The sequence below is a fragment of the Polypterus senegalus genome, chromosome 17 (assembly GCF_016835505.1).
Source record: "Polypterus senegalus isolate Bchr_013 chromosome 17, ASM1683550v1, whole genome shotgun sequence".
NCBI lineage: Eukaryota > Metazoa > Chordata > Cladistia > Polypteriformes > Polypteridae > Polypterus > Polypterus senegalus.
The window spans coordinates 9,560,380-9,577,890 of NC_053170.1; the positions used below are offsets into that span (position 1 = coordinate 9,560,380).

Here is a 17,511-nt window from a genome sequence, read left to right on the forward strand (position 1 = left end):
AAATAAAGACATGAAAGAGTAGAATTGTTTGTGTGTCGTTGGCTTGAGCTCATTGTGTAGATCAGGACCTGTGACTCAGATGAAGATCACATCACATTTTATGACCAATTCATGCAGTAAACCAGATCATCCCAAAGGGTTCACACACTTTTTCCTTTGACTGTATATAATTGAGTGTCTGTCTGTCCTTGCATATATATATATTAGTTTTCACATTTCAATACACCTGCACCTAAATTCACACACTGACTTGCATTGCCTGTTTATTCGTCGATTGGGGGTAAAGACTGCTTGTAAGGGGTACAGCTTGGCATTGTCTTCAGATTCCTTAGTTTAGCCAGGCCACAGGTCTTGGTTGTGTAGTTGCCGGCCTGGGTAAGGGGTCGGCTGTTACAATGTGATCTTGAGGTCACCAAACTGGATCAGGTTAACCAAACCCTTTTGAATTTTCTCTTTCCCAGTCTGTTCATCGCTGTTCCCTCTACCAAAAAAACAAAATCACCATTCCTACCTGCGGCAAACTTCAGCGGCTTCTTTCCTGCCATCGTCATTGTGATGTTGACCTGGCCGTCACTCAAGACCATCTCCAAGGATCCTGTCTTGTCTGCAAAGCTGGTAAACATGAGCAACCCGATGGTGTCCCAGGACCGGAATTTAAACTTGACCGACATCCGGATTTTCCTCATGGGACCTGGCACCTGCAGGTAGTTGTTGGCTCCGTTGAAGGTCATTGGTCTGAGAACCACATCTTGGCAGCCGTACCGCACTGGTTTCTTGATGGAGACACAAAGGAAGACCAGGGGTCTGTGGTGAGTGACTGTTGGGGCTGGTGCTACTGATAACCATAAATGAAACACAATAGGAGGTGGCAAATGGGACAGACAAGGTTTGGGCTGCTGTGTGCATCTATGTAGTGCCTCGTAGCTGTCAAGAGCTTCAAAACAAATCTTTGGGAAATTGCATAAGCATGCGTTGATCCCCAAACGGCCCAATGGTCAGACAACAACAACGACGACATTTATTTCTATAGCACGTTTTCATACAAATGATGTGGCTCAAAGTGCTCTACAGGATGAAGAAAGAGAAAAAAAGACAAAATATATAAGAGATAAAATTAGGCAAAACTAATTAACAAAGAATAAAAGTAAGGTCTGATGGCCAGGGTGGACAGAAAAAACAAAAAAAAAAATCTGCAGGGGGTCCGAGACCACAAGACCCCCGACCACCTCTAGGCATTCTACTTAACATAAATGACCTCAATCAGTCCTCATGGTTTTCAGGGTTCACATGGAAGAATTTGATGATGAAGGTCATGTGGACTTCTGGCCTTTAATCCATCAAAGGAGGGACATCACGGTGCTTTGATCGGGTGGTGGTGGTGCAGATCGAGTCAAAAATCATAAAACCATAAATCAACTTTATCTTGGTGTTCCTTTAAAGAATGAGGGGGAGCTTTTTTGAGAAAACATGCAATGGAAATCCAAGAAGGGTCAAAAACTTAGAAGTCAGAGACACCATTACCAAAGTCAAATAGCAAGACAAAAATGTAGAGATGTGATTTGAGCAAAAGGGTTTGGGAATCCACCACTGTTTTATCTCGGTAGAGTAATATATATTGCTCTACTTTCCCCTATTGTATTATTAATATGTAGCCTGTCAGGGATGCCAGGGGCAACGACCCGGTCGGGACGCCGTGAGGGACCGGAAGAGGGTCAGAGCCCACCCTGGATCACGTGGGGGCCGCCTTCCTGGTTGCTCTGGGGGCCACGGGTACAGGGCATGGAAGCTCCACCCTGTAGGGGCCCGTGGTCACCGCCAGGAGGCGCCCCAATGCCTTGGGGACCTGTTACCCCAGCACTTCCGCCACACCAGGAAGTGCTGGGGGGAAGATTTAGGACGGCACCCGGAGGGCTGCCGGGAGGACAGCCGGCACTTTCGCCACGCTGGGGCATGGCCAGAGGAGGAATGCCGGGAACACCTGGGGCTCATCCGGTAGTGATGGGTCGTTCTTGAAAGATTTGTTCATTTTGAACGAATCTTTAATGTGACTCGGGAAGAACGAGTCATCTCGTGGGAGTGATTCGTTCAGTCGCGCATGTGCATTTGCACAACTTCCTATAGTTTCTGTATTAGAATTATTGATTCACCTGTTTCGAGTCGTTCGTTCATCACGTGACAGCCCCATAAGCTTAACCTAGTATGCAGTCTGAGCCGGAAACAGAATTGATTAGTTCATCTCTCGAGTCTTCGGGTTTGAGTCGTTCGTTCAGCCCCATAAGCTTAACCTATGCAATCTGAGCCGGAAAGAGAATTGAACGAAATGACTCGAAAAAAGATTTGTTCATTTTGCTGAACGAGACTCAAAGGTCCGAGTCGGTAAAATGATCTGAACTTCCCATCACTATCATCCGGGGACTGTTTAAAAGGGGCCGTCTCCATTCATTCAGCGCTAGAGTCGGGAGGAAGGAGGACAAGGCACGAGGAGAGTGTGGAGGCGGCCCGAAGAGAAGGCATATTATGGCCAGGACTGTGTCTGTTTGGGGTTTGTGCACTATTTGGACTGAACTGGGTCTGTGTGACCATTGCTATTGTTGTAAATATTATAAATAAACGTGTGGTGGTTTGATGAACAACATGTCCGCCTGTCTGTGTCCGGGCCGCGTCCACAAGCCTTAGAATGCCTAATCTCACAGACTGTTTATAAGTTATTATAGCAGTGGTTCTCAACAAGTCGGGCGGGCCCCCCTAGGGGGGACGCAAAGTAACAAATAAGGGGGCGCAAAGATGTGAAAAAAAGAAAACAAGAATCAAAAATATGAAAAAAACATCTGTTGAAACCAAAACAAATTAACTTAAACTACATTTTGGTACTAGAACAGTAAATATAGAGTTAGATAAATGTCGATAAAAGTTAAGTAGGTATAATAAAATATGCATCTACATTTCAAAAAAATGTTAGAGGGGGTGCGATTAAAACTGTTATGAAAACTCAGAAGGTTGAGAACCGCTATATTATAATATATAACTCCTTCCCACCTTCCCTTCTATATCTCTAACCTCAGGCAATTAGATGTAGTAAAAAGACAAGCAGGAGTTAAGTTACACATAAAACAATGTATTATTGATAATATTCATAAATAATAACAAAATGCAAAGTACATGTGAATATTGGCAACCATACAACCTGATTAAATGTTGATGTGTAGCTCAGGTGGCACACAGACTTGTAGTTACTTAAAATGTCTCTAGTTAAGGCATCGTTGGTGCTCAGCTTTCTTCAGAACAGGCCTCAAGCCTGTTAAATATGTCTGCTGAGCTGTGCTCTTCATTGTGCTGTTCTTGTCAGTTCATGGTGTGATGGTCTTCATCAGTTGTTAACAAGAGAGATGCTTCTTCATCATATGTTGGTTAGTAAGAGAGAGAATGTGGTTGAACAAGCAGATTTATAGATTCTCTGTCCAACCCCTAGAGCCAATAGGACATCATGGTACTTAAAGGCCTCTGCGATAAACCAATTTCAAACAGCCATACCTCAGACCAATGGGGGAAATAGAACATCTTAACACCTGTCATCCCCCAAACCATATGTTAACGTAACCTGGCTTCCTTGCGGGTGTTGAAAGACTTTAGCAGAGTAATACTCATCAGACTGGTTTAAGACACATCCTCCAAATCCTGTTGTAAAATTACTAAGAGATTTAGTCGTAAACAGGGGGGCAAACACGAATGCCTCTCACCAAAGTAACACTAAATTACATTGCTTTGCCTAAATTACAAATAAAGACATACAAAGCATTGATCAAGTTATATGCAAAATTTTACATCACAACAGCCACATAGGCAATTAACTTTTCGATGACCTCAGAAGACAACAAAGAAATTTATAGAACTGAAACCGAAACACTAACCTGTAAACTAAGGCTAAACTTGTATTCTAGGGTATACAAATCAACCAAAACAAGTTCAGGAACTCACAAGAAAGTGGTGGGCTTCGTACAAAAAAAAGAAACAAAAGAAACTTTGGGTTGGTGAAGTCAAGATATTAATAGGGTTGCCAGATTAGAAATTAGAAATACGGGACACTCTTAAAATCTCTCTCTATATTACTATATATATATATATCAATTTATACATGCCCCCTACACACCCAGACTAATATACAGTAATCCCTCGCTATATCGCTTCGACTTTCGCGGCTTCACTCTATCGCGGATTTTAAATGTAAGCACATCTAAATATATATCACAGATTTTTCGCTGGTTCGTGGATTTCTGCGGACAATGGGTCTTTTAATTTATGCTACACGCTTCCTCAGTTTGTTTGCCCTGTTGATTTCATACAAGGGACGCTATTGGCGGATGGCTAAGAAGCTACCCAATCAGAGCATGTATTACATATTAACTAAAACTCCTCAATGATATACGATGTGCATCCCGCGCGGAGCTTGATTGTTTGCTTGTCTCTGCCTCTCTCTCACCCTCTCTGACATTCTCTGCGCCTGACGGAGGTGCTGTTTGCTTAAAAGATACTGACGCTTCTCTAAAAAAATGCCGCTTTATTGCTGTGCTCGGCATATTTAAAAGCACAAAAGCACACGTATTGATTTTTTGATTGTTGCTTTAATCTCGCTCTCTCTCTGACGTTCTCTGCGCCTGACGGAGGAGATGTGAGCAGAGGGGCTGCTTGCTTAGAAGATACTGACGCTCCTCTAAAAAATGCCGCGGCAAACTTAAAAGCACACGTATTGATTTTTTGATTGTTTGCTTTTCTTTGCGCGCGCAAGCTCTCTGAAATTCTCTGCTCCTGAAGAGAAGAAGATCTATTTGCATTCTTTTAATTGTGAGAAAGAACTGTCATCTCTGTCTTGTCATGGAGCACAGTTTAAACTTTCGACTAAAGGGTGTTATTTCATGTCTAGAGGGCTCTAATAATGTTAACAGGGTGGGAGAGTTTATAAGGGCTTAAAATATATAAAAATAACTACACAAACATATGGCTTCTACTTCGCGGATTTTCATCTATCGCGGGGGGTTCTGGATTAACGCAACCCCCGCGATCGAGGAGGGATTACTGTATTATATAAAAGTAGAGACATAAGTTAAAAACATAAAGCAAGGATTTTAATGGGATATGCGGAAAACAAAAGTAAAATCGTTTGAAAATTATTTAATACAAGCTAACAAAAAATTCTGTAAAAGTGAAATCATTTGAAAATATTTATTTATTACAGACAAGAGAGAAATATTATTACTATTTAATAAAGGCAGTTAGAAAAAAAAGTGGGCCGTGGCAAGTAGTAACAACCCACTTTGTTGACCCCGTATGTTGCAATGCTGACCCAGAACTGCACAGCAGCGCGGCTGGAGAGCAAAAAGGTAAGAGTGTCGCCGTCCTCAGCCAACCATAGCAACTGAACAAGTTGCTGACAGGCAGCAAACACTCGTTTTCTTGTTACATTTGGGTTATTTTCCATCAAGAGAATATGAGAAAAGTATAATTACTTATAAAGTGTCAACTAAGTACTGTAAGAAGATAGTAAAAATATATTTTTATTACGAAATTTGAAAATGAACTAAATATGGGACATTTGGGTGTCCCTGAAAGGTCAGTATGGGACAGGAGACAAAATTATCAAATATGGGACATGTCCAGCATATAAGGGACGTCTGGCAACCCTAGATATTAATCAGAGATGACGATGAAAGCATTTATGTTTTTTTTTATTTGTAGGTCTACAGAATCGGTCAGGAACACCTCGCTGAATGTTTATAGAGTGAGGTACGTGGCGAGTAAGTTAAATCTCTCTTTTCCTTTGTACCCTAATTTCGATGTTTTAATATCCCTGCCACGGTTACTGGGAAGGCATCTATTGTCTCAAGTATGACTACAGTTCTCAAATTTCACAAAACAGGTCTTACAAGAGGGAGGACAGTGAAAACTTTGGATTGTAAAACTCTGGCTGAGGACAGAGAAGAAGAGGGGTGGAGAGATGTGCCCGAAGGCAGGAGGAGAAAAGGAAGGTAAAGAGAGTGGAACTGAGGGTAGCAGCTTTGAATGTTGGCAGTAGGACTGGTAAGGGGAGAGAGTTAGCTGATGTGATGGAGAGAAGAAAGGCTGATATATTGTGCGTCCAAGAGACTCAACGGATGGGGAGTAAGGCCAGGTGGATCAGAGGTGGATTCAAATGTTTAGAGTTGGTACGTGGCGAGTAAGTTAAATCTCCCTTTTCCTTTGTACCATAATTTCGATGTTTTAATATCTCTGCCACGGTTACTGGGAAGGCATCTATTGTCTCAAGAATGACTACAGTCCTCAAATTTCACACAAGAGGGAGGACCGTGAAAACTCTGGATTGTAAAGAGTCAAGTCCCACAATAATCCTTATAGACAAGAAGATGCGTGGAAAAAAAAAAAGCTCAAAAGAGCCAACCGGGGCTGCCTGAAAGACCACTCGAAGACAAACAAGGAAAGAATCCCGTAAATCGAGAAAAATTCAGAAAAAAAACAGTACATCCTAGAAAAACAAAACTCACAAGAAGTCACTCAAATGACCCAGCGGACTGAATATAAAGGCTGGGGGCCGTCCACTAATGATGAGGTCAGAGTGGCTCCGCCTCTTGGGGGAGGTCCTCCCACAAAATACAGGGAACATAGCAGAACCGAAACACAAACATATAAAGTAAATAATCCCAAAATAAAATAATACTGATCTATAATACACTGTTAGGCAAATATTAAAACTGTACAACAATATTAACATAAACAAAAGTAACTGATGCATTAGAAATGAATAAAAAAGGGAACTGAAACATAAGCCAGGGGAGGACATGGCAGAAATTCAGCTGTACTTGGCGTCTCACCTTCCTGGGAGGGAAGCGTATCTGGGTGTCCTTTGACTTGGCCAGGTCGATGATGTTGACCCCGTTGTAGAAGACGTTCTCCATGCAGCCTCTAAAGTTGTGCTTATGTGGCAGGTACGGTTTGACGGGGTTGATCACCCCCCCGACATATATCTAAGTAGAAAACACAAAGTGGTACCCGAGTAAGAATTTAAGTTTGGATTGTCACACATGCGTGCCAGAAGGTCACCTTCCAGGCTCACCACGCCAGGACGAGGGGGTGGTTTGCCCTCACAGCCTTGAGAGCAATGAAGCAAAGGAAGCCCGGCCCCTTTCCAGTCTGCCCAGTATAAAGGGAAGACACTCCTGGAAGGTGGCCTCTCAATTTGAGACCTGCCCATGACAACGAGAACATTGAGAAACAAAGATAGTGCGACAGAGGAGAGCACTAACTGAAGGGAACGGTCCCTATCACAGCGCATCATTTTGCCTTATTTTCTTGAGTTTTGTTAGAATTAAACAAGGTGCCCAGTTGGCACCCCAAATGTTTGGCTTTTGCCATGCTTTATCATTCTGATATTCTCAGCCATGGCATCCTCAGTGGTGTGGCTCATAGCACATTGGTCACCATACTGATATGAATATCGTACAGTCACTGCCAGATTATTAGGTGCCCATGTCTAAAAATGGACCCTGCGTCCAGACGGGTGTGATTATGACACATTATGATTAAGATGAGGAACAGAGGCCTTGGGTTGGAACATTCTAGTAGATATGTAAGGTGTGACACAGGGTGCAGTTCCCATCTGAATTCTGCCAAAGTCTAGGGATCTAAGCCACCTGTGCCAATCGCTCTTCACCCATATGGCAGCCCAGATGGTAACCTTCAGGCTGAGCCACCAAAACTCCTGGGGTCACCCAACTCCACAGGTAGGCCTCGGTGTTCCACTTCCAGGTGATGTTCAATTGCATCCATCCAGAGCAGGTTGTGGGGAAGTTGGACTCTATCCCAGCAAGCACTGGGTACAAGGCAAAACCCTAAATGGGTGCCAGTCAATTGCAGGGTGAAGACACACAAACAACTCACACATTCTCAGGGGGGTCATTTTAGTGATGTCATTTCACTTATCTGGAAGGACTTTCAACTGTGGAAGGAATCCAGAGCAGCCAGAGGAAATTCATGTGGTGATGAGGAGAACACGCTAACTCCACACATGGAGCACCTGGGACTCGTACCCCAGTCTCTTTGTCACAAGGCAGCAGCGCTACAGTTGTGTCACCATGCTACCCATGTTCAATTACATTTAGTGACAAATTGTCCTCTCCAGTTGTCTCAATTTGCCAAGGGCAATCAATTCAGAAGCATAAGACTCCCACCGGTATCAGTCCAATGGGCATACATGTCCCTCTCCACAGTTGGTACTCTTTCTCTGTCTCTCTCTCTCTTTGCTTCACTGATTCAGCATTTTGGGTTCAAATCCCACCTGGCAGCTGTCTGTCTGGAGTTTGTATGTTCTCCCCTGTGGCCATGTGCTAACTGGAGGCTCTAATTTGGAGGTTTCTGCCAGGTGGGCATAGCCAGAAACTAATTTAGGGGGGAATCTGTCTATCAATCAGTTGGCATTGTCATAAAATATATTGGAGGGGGTCAAACCCACAGTCCACCGCTGGTCACATTTATGGACTGCTGGGATGGACTCTTCCAGCAAAATCCAATTGTATTAAAGGATGGATGGATGGATGAATACCATTTTACAAAAAAAAAACATTCACACAAACACATTCACATTCACGGATTATCCACTTTTTTGAAGAACACATTGATTCCTTTTTTTTAATTTTTTAAGTTGAAATTCTGACTCCTTTTGTTTCCATTTTTTTATCTCAGTTTCACCATAACCTCACCTCATTATCCAAATCCAGGTTGTCAAAGTTTCCGTTGCAGATGAATCTGCTGGTTTGACCATCAAGGGTAAAGTTGACATGGCGGCCATAGCGTTGGATGGTCACGTAGTGCCAGTGCTGATCATCAAGCAGGTTGCCCAGAGAGACAGTCGTGTTGCCAGTGATGTCCTGGGTGTTGCTAGAGCCTGAAGGCAGAAGAAAGAAAGAAAGAAAGAAAGAAAGAAAGAAAGAAAGAAAGAAAGAAAGAAAGAAAGAAAGAAAGAAAGGATTGATGGAAATCTAATATTGTGCTGACACAGAAAAGGTTACAGGAAATTTTTAACTAAAGGATCAAAAGACGAGAAGTGAGCTGGAAAAACAAGCATAGACTTGGAACTAGGAGATTTAAAAAAAAGAAAAAAAAAAACAACATAAAATGTTGTTAGTGCCCCCCATCTAAGAAGCCCCCCGCAAGCACAAAATTATAAACAAGAGAAAAGAAGTTCAAACCTGCAGCAACAGCCATGTTGCTGCTGCAGCTCTCTCACACACACACACACACGCAAGGCTCCACCCACTCACCATCCACCTGCTACAGCAGCTGTCACACACACCTACAAGCAAAGCTCCACCCACTCATCATGCAGCTGCAGCAGCTCTCACACACAAATTCATACAAGGCTCCACCCACCTACCTTGCAGCAGCTCTTACTCACACACATACACACACACACACACAACTACCATGTAGCTGCAGCAGCTCTCTCTCTCACACACACAAGGCACCACCTAATCACTATCCACCTGTTACAGCAGCTGTTACACACACCTACATGCAAAGCTCCGCCCACTCATCATGCAGCTGTAGCAGTTCTCACACTCAAACACACACACACGCACACACACACAAGGCTCCGCCCCTTACCATGTAGCTGAAGCAGCGTGCACACACATACGCATACACACACACACATGCAAGGTACCACCCACTTACCATCCAAATGTTGCAGCAGTTCTCACACACACCTACATGCAAAGCTGCACCCACTCATCATGCAGCTGCAGCAGTTCTTACACACACACACACACAAGGCTCCGCCCCTTACCATGTAGCTGCAGCAGCTCTCACACACACACACTCACACACACACAACTACCATGCAGCAGCTCTCACACACACACACACACACTCATACAAGGCTCCACCCATTCATCATTCAGCTGCAGCAGTTCTAACACACACATACACACACAAGGTTCCACCCCTTACCATGTAACTGAAGCAGCTCTTACACATACATACACACACGCACGTACCATCCACCTGCTACAGTAGCTCTCACATACACCTACTGTACATGCAAAGCTCTGCCCACTCATCATGTAGCTGCAGCAGTTCTCTCACACACACACACACAAGGCTCCGCCCCTTACCATGTAGCTGCAGCAGCTCTCACACACACACACACACTCATACAAGGCTCCACCCACCTACCATGCAGCAGCAGCTCTCACTCACACAAACACGCACACACACACACGCACACAACTACCATGAAGCAGCAGTCTCAAACACACACACACTCAAACACATGTGCACACACACACACACACATCACTCTCAAAAGAGAAAGAAGTCTCGATGCCGGGCCAGCGTCTGCCCTTTGGTCACCTAAGCTGATGTGTAAGACGAGCTTCGAGTCATGAAGCTCCAGCGTGAGGAAGTCTCCCTGCGATCCCTCGCTGTGTAACAGAAGGCCTTCTTTCTCCAGCGTTTTGAAGTTCAGGGCGATGACATCCTGTAGAGTCCTCATAGTCCTCTTTCTGAACCTGTACGACATCACGTCATCCCCGTCAAACGCCATGACGTACGAGCCTGCGGAGTGGAGAGCAGCCAAAGACATGAGCGGCTCTGACAGGCACCTCACCATCGCAGTTTTCCAGAAGCTACTCAACCCACCATAGTAGCAGCCGTAGAGCTCCAGTCGTACTCCGATTTTGCCATCAGGGTTCCACTCCATGGGGAGAAAGCGGACGTGCTTGGCTGTGATGGCATAGTGGAAGTAGTGTCTCTTCACCTGGTAGTTGTTCCAGTTCCCTGCAAAAGTCTTCCAGAAATATGTAAGAGATTCACCAGGGGAACAAAAATGCCAAGAATCGTTAGCTGCCAGAAGGGGGCACTATATTCCAAGTCACACAACAGGTGATCTGATATCAAAATTGGTGTTGTGGTTCAACCAGTCAACTTTCAGGTTAGCCTCTGACATCATAATGGAGCCCCACATTTCTAACAATGGATTGCTTAGAAAGGTAAATCTGGAAAGATGTTGACAGCTGAACTCAGAGGACCTTGTGAATGACAAGGAAAGGGTCTTGATTTGGTTAATGATGTCACACACTGAGTTTAAATCTAACTGCTCGAAAATAAAGCAGTTGCCCAGGACAGCAAAATCCCAACAGTATCCGATCCATGGTCACACATGCCAAGGAGCAAATGGTGGCAGCCCAGCTGCTTTTCCTACCACTTTATAGTGCCTTTTCAGTGGTATTAGTTTCCTATTTGCACATTATGGCAACTCAAACAAAAAGTGACCCTGTGGAGTATTGCCCCCTTGAGGGCAGGCTGCTATATTGCAACCAGTCAAGGGGCTTAGGAACTTTCTGTTCCTGCACAACGCTGAGCGAGTATGAAAAGTGGACAAATGGCCTGACAGCATGTGCTGGATATCAATCACATTTTTTATCAACTTCTATTCACTGACCTCTAACCTCAAGCAAAGGTGGGGTGGAGTGGGATTTGCCAGACACTACCCTCTACCCCTATGCCAGCTTTGAAAATCCCTGGGAAAGGATCTTTGAGGGCAGACACTACAAAAACAATGTCAAGGCATTAGCCTGCTTGGAGGGGTTGAGTGTGGGCATTTCAGAAGGAGACCCCAGAAAAGAAAGCAAGAGAAGGGCACCTGGTAAGAAGAGAATGGGCAAACTAAACCAACCTAAGCTGACTGCAATGCTTCTTATACAAGCTTATCAGGGTGCCAAGAGGGCATGTGGCATTAACAGTGAATCAAAGCTCACATGACATGTTTTTAAAGCAGATTAAGCAGAACCAAATGTCCTGAATGGCACTGGTGCCTACTTCCCCTATTCCCACAAAAAGACCTCCAAGGCAAGCTCTCCGCCCATATTCCTCCTCAAAGTTTGGATCTCCAGGTGCCCTCTGGCTTCTTGATGGCCATCTCTAGAATTCCCCACCTGCTGCTTTAAAAGCTCTATGATAAACACTCTGTTACAGCTGCCACTCACCCAGATGGCACAAACCGATACCCACCATATTGCCTGCTCGCTGCACATAGGGTTTCCAGCTGTCAGGCCGGTCTCCGTAAAGCAGCATGTACTTCGTCACCCAGTCGTTGCTGTTGAAGGTGCCCTGTGTGGAGATGCCAGTGATCCTGTACTTGTAGTTCAGATTGATCTGGAGCCATGGCTGCTGGTCACTTGGTGATGGTGACCATCCACTGCTACCTACAAAGAAACGACAAGTTAATCTCACCGCAACAGTAGAGTAGACCGCAACTTGCTCATCTGAACCCGGCTAGTCATTAGAGCATTCCATCAGTCAAATCATCATGCGGCATCATCCTGTGTCCAATGTGTGATGCCACATGGGCACGGCCATGTAGTGCTGGCAGATACTGTATGTTCACCCACTCTAAAAGCTGAAATAGTGGCAGGAATGTCAACCCTTCTGGAATTATAAAGAACACAGGCTCCATCATTTGACAATATGCCTGCGATTTCTTGGATGTTTTTTACGTTCTCAGATTCAGTCAGTGATTTCTCTCGGACTTTGCAAGTTTGCCGGTGCATTTTTAGCACATTAATGTCGCTGCGTCTCCTGAGCACTTGGTGTTGTGCTTCTCTTTCTTCTTGCTCTGCTTTGCTGTTCCCTTTCATAAAATGAGACTCTTATCAGGTGTTGTGAGGAGTGAATGAGCCTACAGCCATACTGGGGTTGTGCGCTATACCAGTACTGGAAAACTCCATTTGTATAACGGTACAGAATTTCAGGATTTACAGCACTGGATTTACATGTCAGTTTTCCTCTCAATCCTCCAGCCCCCTTTTCTCTCGAAACTGCAGTTGTGGAAAACAAATAGACTTAACTTAACAAACCTATTCATTTTAACACAACCTGAACTTTATGGGGGAACCCCCCCTTATTGCTTCAATGGAAGACCCCCAAGATTGCTTTAATGCAATCGGGACTTCATGAGACAATTATCAGGACTTTGTGGAGAACCCCCACCCCCTCCTTATTGCTTTGATGTAATCAGGACTTCCCCTCCCCTTATTGGGACTTAGTGGAGACTCCCCCCTTATTGTTTATATGTGATCAGGCTTAATGGTAGTTGTTCCAGTGCCCCCCCCCATCCCACAAATGTCACATCATAAGTCAGCACTTAACATGTAGCATTAGCACACCAACAGGGTGGCATGGGAGTTGGAGTCTGGAAACACAGCCATGTCGGGGTCTTTTGATACCACCAGAGGACACTGCCGGGACTGGACTGCCCTCATTTCTCCACAACCCAGAAATGCCCTGAATGTCCAGGGAGTGACCCACAGAAGTAGTTCCTGGGTCAGATTGAAAGCCTCACTTGGTTGAGTCAGAAGGTGGAAGGAGAGAATTTCATACTTGTGCACTGAGGCTGATGTTTGTGTAAAGAGAGATGTTGGAAGTGAACAAAAATCTTTTATTTGAATCCAGAATGGGCGGCATGGTGGCGCAGTGGGTAGCCTCACAGTTGGGAGACCCAGGTTCACTTCCCAGGTCCTCCTTGCATGTAGTTTGCATGTGTCTACGTGGGTTTCCTCCCACAGTCCAAAGACATGCAGGTTAGGTGCATTGGCGATCCTAAATTGTGTGTGCTTGGTTTGTGCGCCCTGCGGTGAGCGGGCACCCTGCCTGGGGGTTGTTTCTTGCCTTGCGCCGTGTGATTGCTGGGATTGGCTCCAGCAGACCCCCGTGACCCTGTACTTAGGATATAGCGGGTTGGATAGTGGATGGATGAATGAATCCAGAATTGTACTTGGGCATTATTGTGTTTGAGGCTCAGTGGTGCCCACTTGTGGTTTCACCAAAAATTTCTTTTGTACTTACAGTGTGTGCTATGGAGTGAGTTCAGTAGAGGAGCAGCCGTTGGTTGCCTGTTATTTTAATTTATAATCATATTAACACTGGAGGGAGGTCAGCCGAACATCAAAGCACAGCTGTTCTTATCCGTAAAGTAAAACATGGCCACCCCTCTCAACCGTTTAACTGTTGTCACGAATGCACGTCAGAGGGTCACCTTCTGGGCTCACTGGAGGCAAGCACACCCACTTCTGTCTTTTTTTTCACCCACGGCTCAGAGAAACCACCCAATGCGGGCAATTGGCTCCACCCCTTCTGGAACAGCAAGTATGAAACCGCGGGGTCGTCTCACTCATTTCGGGAAGAGCAGGCAGGCCACAGGACGGAGCTCCAGCCTGATACTGAGCCACTTACCAGCCCTACCAGGTGATGTCACCTTTGTGCTCTTGTTATCTGTTCCATCGTGCGCCTGTTTGTTTTTGGGACTCATCAGGTATTAAAAGGGGCAACCTGGTTGGCACTCCCAACATTTCGTTGGTGGACGTGTGAATTTCCTCAGGCGACAACACTATCTAATACAAACTTAAACCTATTCTTAAAAGACATAATGCAAGATATCACAAATAAACAACAGCAAAATAACATAAGTGCACTTGGTTCTGTTCCGAAATTAGTTCATTTCTCCTTTGCCTATTTTAATTTCTGAACCTTTTTTAATCTCCATTACAGTGGGTCTTCTTGGCGGCCACGCCCATTTTCTGCTATGCACTTGATCACAAAAATGACATCACACAAGCTCCGCCTCTGCTCCTCCCTCTCTCAGCCCTCCCACTCCATAAATGGCGCATTTCCAAGGAGGTGCCTTCATTTCCAGCCTGCCCAGAAATAAGAATGACACGCGTCCACTGAAGCAGAGAAGAATCTGCCACTTCTTGAAGAAATCAATTCGCTAAACTGGGGAGCCCTTAGTGCCAACCCCCCCCCAACATTCTTGACAGTGACACAATAAGGATAGGTAGGTTTTTATTAGCGCAGAGGGATTTTTTAAATCGAACAAAAAAATTATTTAGACAACCTGACCTCAAAAACCTTGGAAGGAAGCGTGTGTGAGTTTTTTGTTCTTTTTAAAGTGATGTATTTAACACGGATGTCAATAAAACCACACAGTACGGTTCGAGGTCGTTGCAGCAGGCAAGCTGGTGCAGGAGAGTTCATCGCCGCTTTCTCACTTTTTGTGTTCTTTTGGTTTTGCTCCTGCTAGTTTATTTGGTTTTGCCTCTCAGGGCGACTCGAATGCAAGCGAGGTGTCCGTCCTAAGAGTCTTTGAGGGTCCAGCTGCATTTTCTTCACAGCTCTGAAGGTGAGACTGGGACACTGGACCCCTAGCACCAGCCTCTTTCATTTTATACAGGGATGGATTCAGGACCCCCTTTCGCTTTCTACACACTTAATCGTGTTGTAGATTTCACTTTGTCATTACGGGTTATTGAGTGTAGACTTGATACGTGGGCAAAATGGAAAATTTCTTCTTTTAAAACTAAACTGATAACATGAAGCTATGGCAGATTTAGGTAGGGTTTTGACATGGGCATCTTGTCTGGGGGCATCATGGGGTGCCCGCACGAAAAAATGAAGAGTGGTGATTACAGCCAGAGCCGTATAATCCATAAAGGACACCGTAAAGTCTGCGTTATGTACACAGAGGGGCACCATTTAAGTAATTGAAGGGACACACACACTATGGGCACTGAGGGGGAAACCTTATCCCCCAACTCCAGTCATCAAAGTCTACTAGTTGACTTTAAAATACTGCTAATGGTTTACACAGCCTTAAATAATCTGCTCCATCTTATATATCGGAATGTCTGACACCTTATATTCCAAATCGTAACCTCAGATCCTCAAATGAGTGTCTCCTTAGAATTCAAAGAACAAAACTTAAAAGAAGTGGTGAGGCGGGCAGGCGGCCTTCTGCTGTTCTGCACCTAAAATCTGGAATAGCCTGCCAGTAGGAATTCGCCAGGCTGATACAGTGGAGCACTTTAACACACTGCTGAAAACACGTTACTGTAACATGGCCTTCTCATAACTTCACTTTAACTTAATCCTGATACTCTGTATGTTCAATTCATCATAATAACTATTCATGGCGGCTCTAAAATCCGTACTGACCCCAACTCTCTCTTCTGTTTCTTTTCCCAGTTTTCTGTGGTGGTGACCTGTGCCACCACCATCTAATCAAAGCACCGTGATGTCCCTACATTGATGGATCATCAAGTCCTCCCATGAGAACCCTGAATACAAAGAGGACTGTTTCATTTATGTGAGGTAGAATGCCCAGAGGGGACTGGGTGGTCTCGTGGACTCAGGACCCCTTCAGATTTTATTTTTTTCTCTCCAGCCATCTGGAGTTTTTGTTTTTGTTTGTTTTTTCTGTCCTCCCTGGCCATCGGACCTTACTCTTATTCTATGTTAATTAGCGTTGTCTTATTTTTATTCTTACTTTGTCTTTTATTTCTCTTTTCTTCATCATGTAAAGCACTTTGAGCTACTGTACACTATTTGTATGACAATGTGCTATAATTGGCTCCAGCGGACCCCCGCGACCCTGTAGTTAGGATATAGCAGGTTGGATAATGGATGGATGGATGGAAATGTGCTATATAAATAAATGGTGTTGTTGTTGTACTAATGTTTACGCACTGTTTATGAAAGGTAAGGCGTGCGCTCCATACATTCTGAGGTATGTACCCAGAGGGCAGCAATTTATGTAAATGAAGGGGCACTGAGGGGACCCCTCAAGCCACTAAGGGGACCAGAGGACCCCTCCCACCCTGGTCGTCAGTCTAATACTGACTTACCTACTCTGGACGGAGAGGGGCACCATCCTCCCCTCCATGCCTAGGGCTCCAAATGGGCTTCGCCCGGCCATTGGCACAAACTGAATCCCCTGCATATGATGCACAGTCTTTAAACCAAATGAAGTTACCATCACACGTTCCATTTATCTGGCCATTATCGTCAAAGTGTTCAGAGCACATTATAAGGTACTGCAGGTGTAGCGGCTCTAGCTCTAATGCCAACATTTCAAATGTTGATCCCCTTTGGGTTCCTTTTTCTCTCTCACACTGTAATCCTTGGACTGTTTTCAGAGACATTTTTTTTTTTTATTCGTTAATAGATAATTTTACTGGTCGTCCACATCACGCGTTCCACTATAAGATGGAGAGCCGCTCGATCCATTAGGCAACACAGGTGACCGCTGCCATCTGAGAGGCTCCGTTTACGAAAGTTAAGTGACGCGCGCTCCAGACACCCACTCACAGTCGTTAAACTCTGATGATGAATGAGCAATGTTGATGAAAGTTAAAGGGGGGGGGGTATGCTTACAGAAAAGACACCATGGGGACGACTGGGGACACCATGGGGACCACCTGACCCCCCCCCCGAATGATACTGAGTGGGCACTGTTACCCGATGGGCAGCATTTATGAAAGTAAAAGTGCACATGCTCCTTAAAGTCCACAGTATACACGGATAATTTCTGTATTATCTATATCTATTATTTATTATATATTCTATTACATATCTCTTGACTATATTTATGCACCTAGATTGCAAATACCATACAGTGCATTAATGTTCATATTC

General features: G+C 44.7%; 1 protein-coding gene and 1 long non-coding RNA gene across 3 annotated transcripts in view; one reads left to right on the forward strand and one right to left on the reverse strand.

The window, feature by feature from the left end:
• LOC120518123 overlaps window positions 1-527 on the forward strand; it is an 85,179-nt gene extending 84,652 nt beyond the window's left edge. Inside the window, exon 3 of the long non-coding RNA XR_005631182.1 lies at window positions 462-527. This is a non-coding gene — a long non-coding RNA (uncharacterized LOC120518123). The remainder of the gene's footprint in view (window positions 1-461) is intronic.
• cntnap1 (contactin associated protein 1) overlaps window positions 1-17,511 on the reverse strand; it is a 171,131-nt gene that overhangs the window by 75,099 nt on the left and 78,521 nt on the right. The window contains exons 3-8 of one of the 2 annotated variants that reach the window (XM_039740726.1): window positions 12,055-12,248; window positions 10,684-10,831; window positions 10,396-10,599; window positions 8,745-8,929; window positions 6,861-7,013; window positions 512-773 (exon numbers count right to left, since the gene is read on the reverse strand). In XM_039740726.1, the coding sequence (XP_039596660.1) occupies window positions 512-773; window positions 6,861-7,013; window positions 8,745-8,929; window positions 10,396-10,599; window positions 10,684-10,831; window positions 12,055-12,248 (1,146 nt within the window). The remainder of the gene's footprint in view (window positions 1-511; window positions 774-6,860; window positions 7,014-8,744; window positions 8,930-10,395; window positions 10,600-10,683; window positions 10,832-12,054; window positions 12,249-17,511) is intronic. The other variant, XM_039740727.1, reaches the window with a different exon arrangement.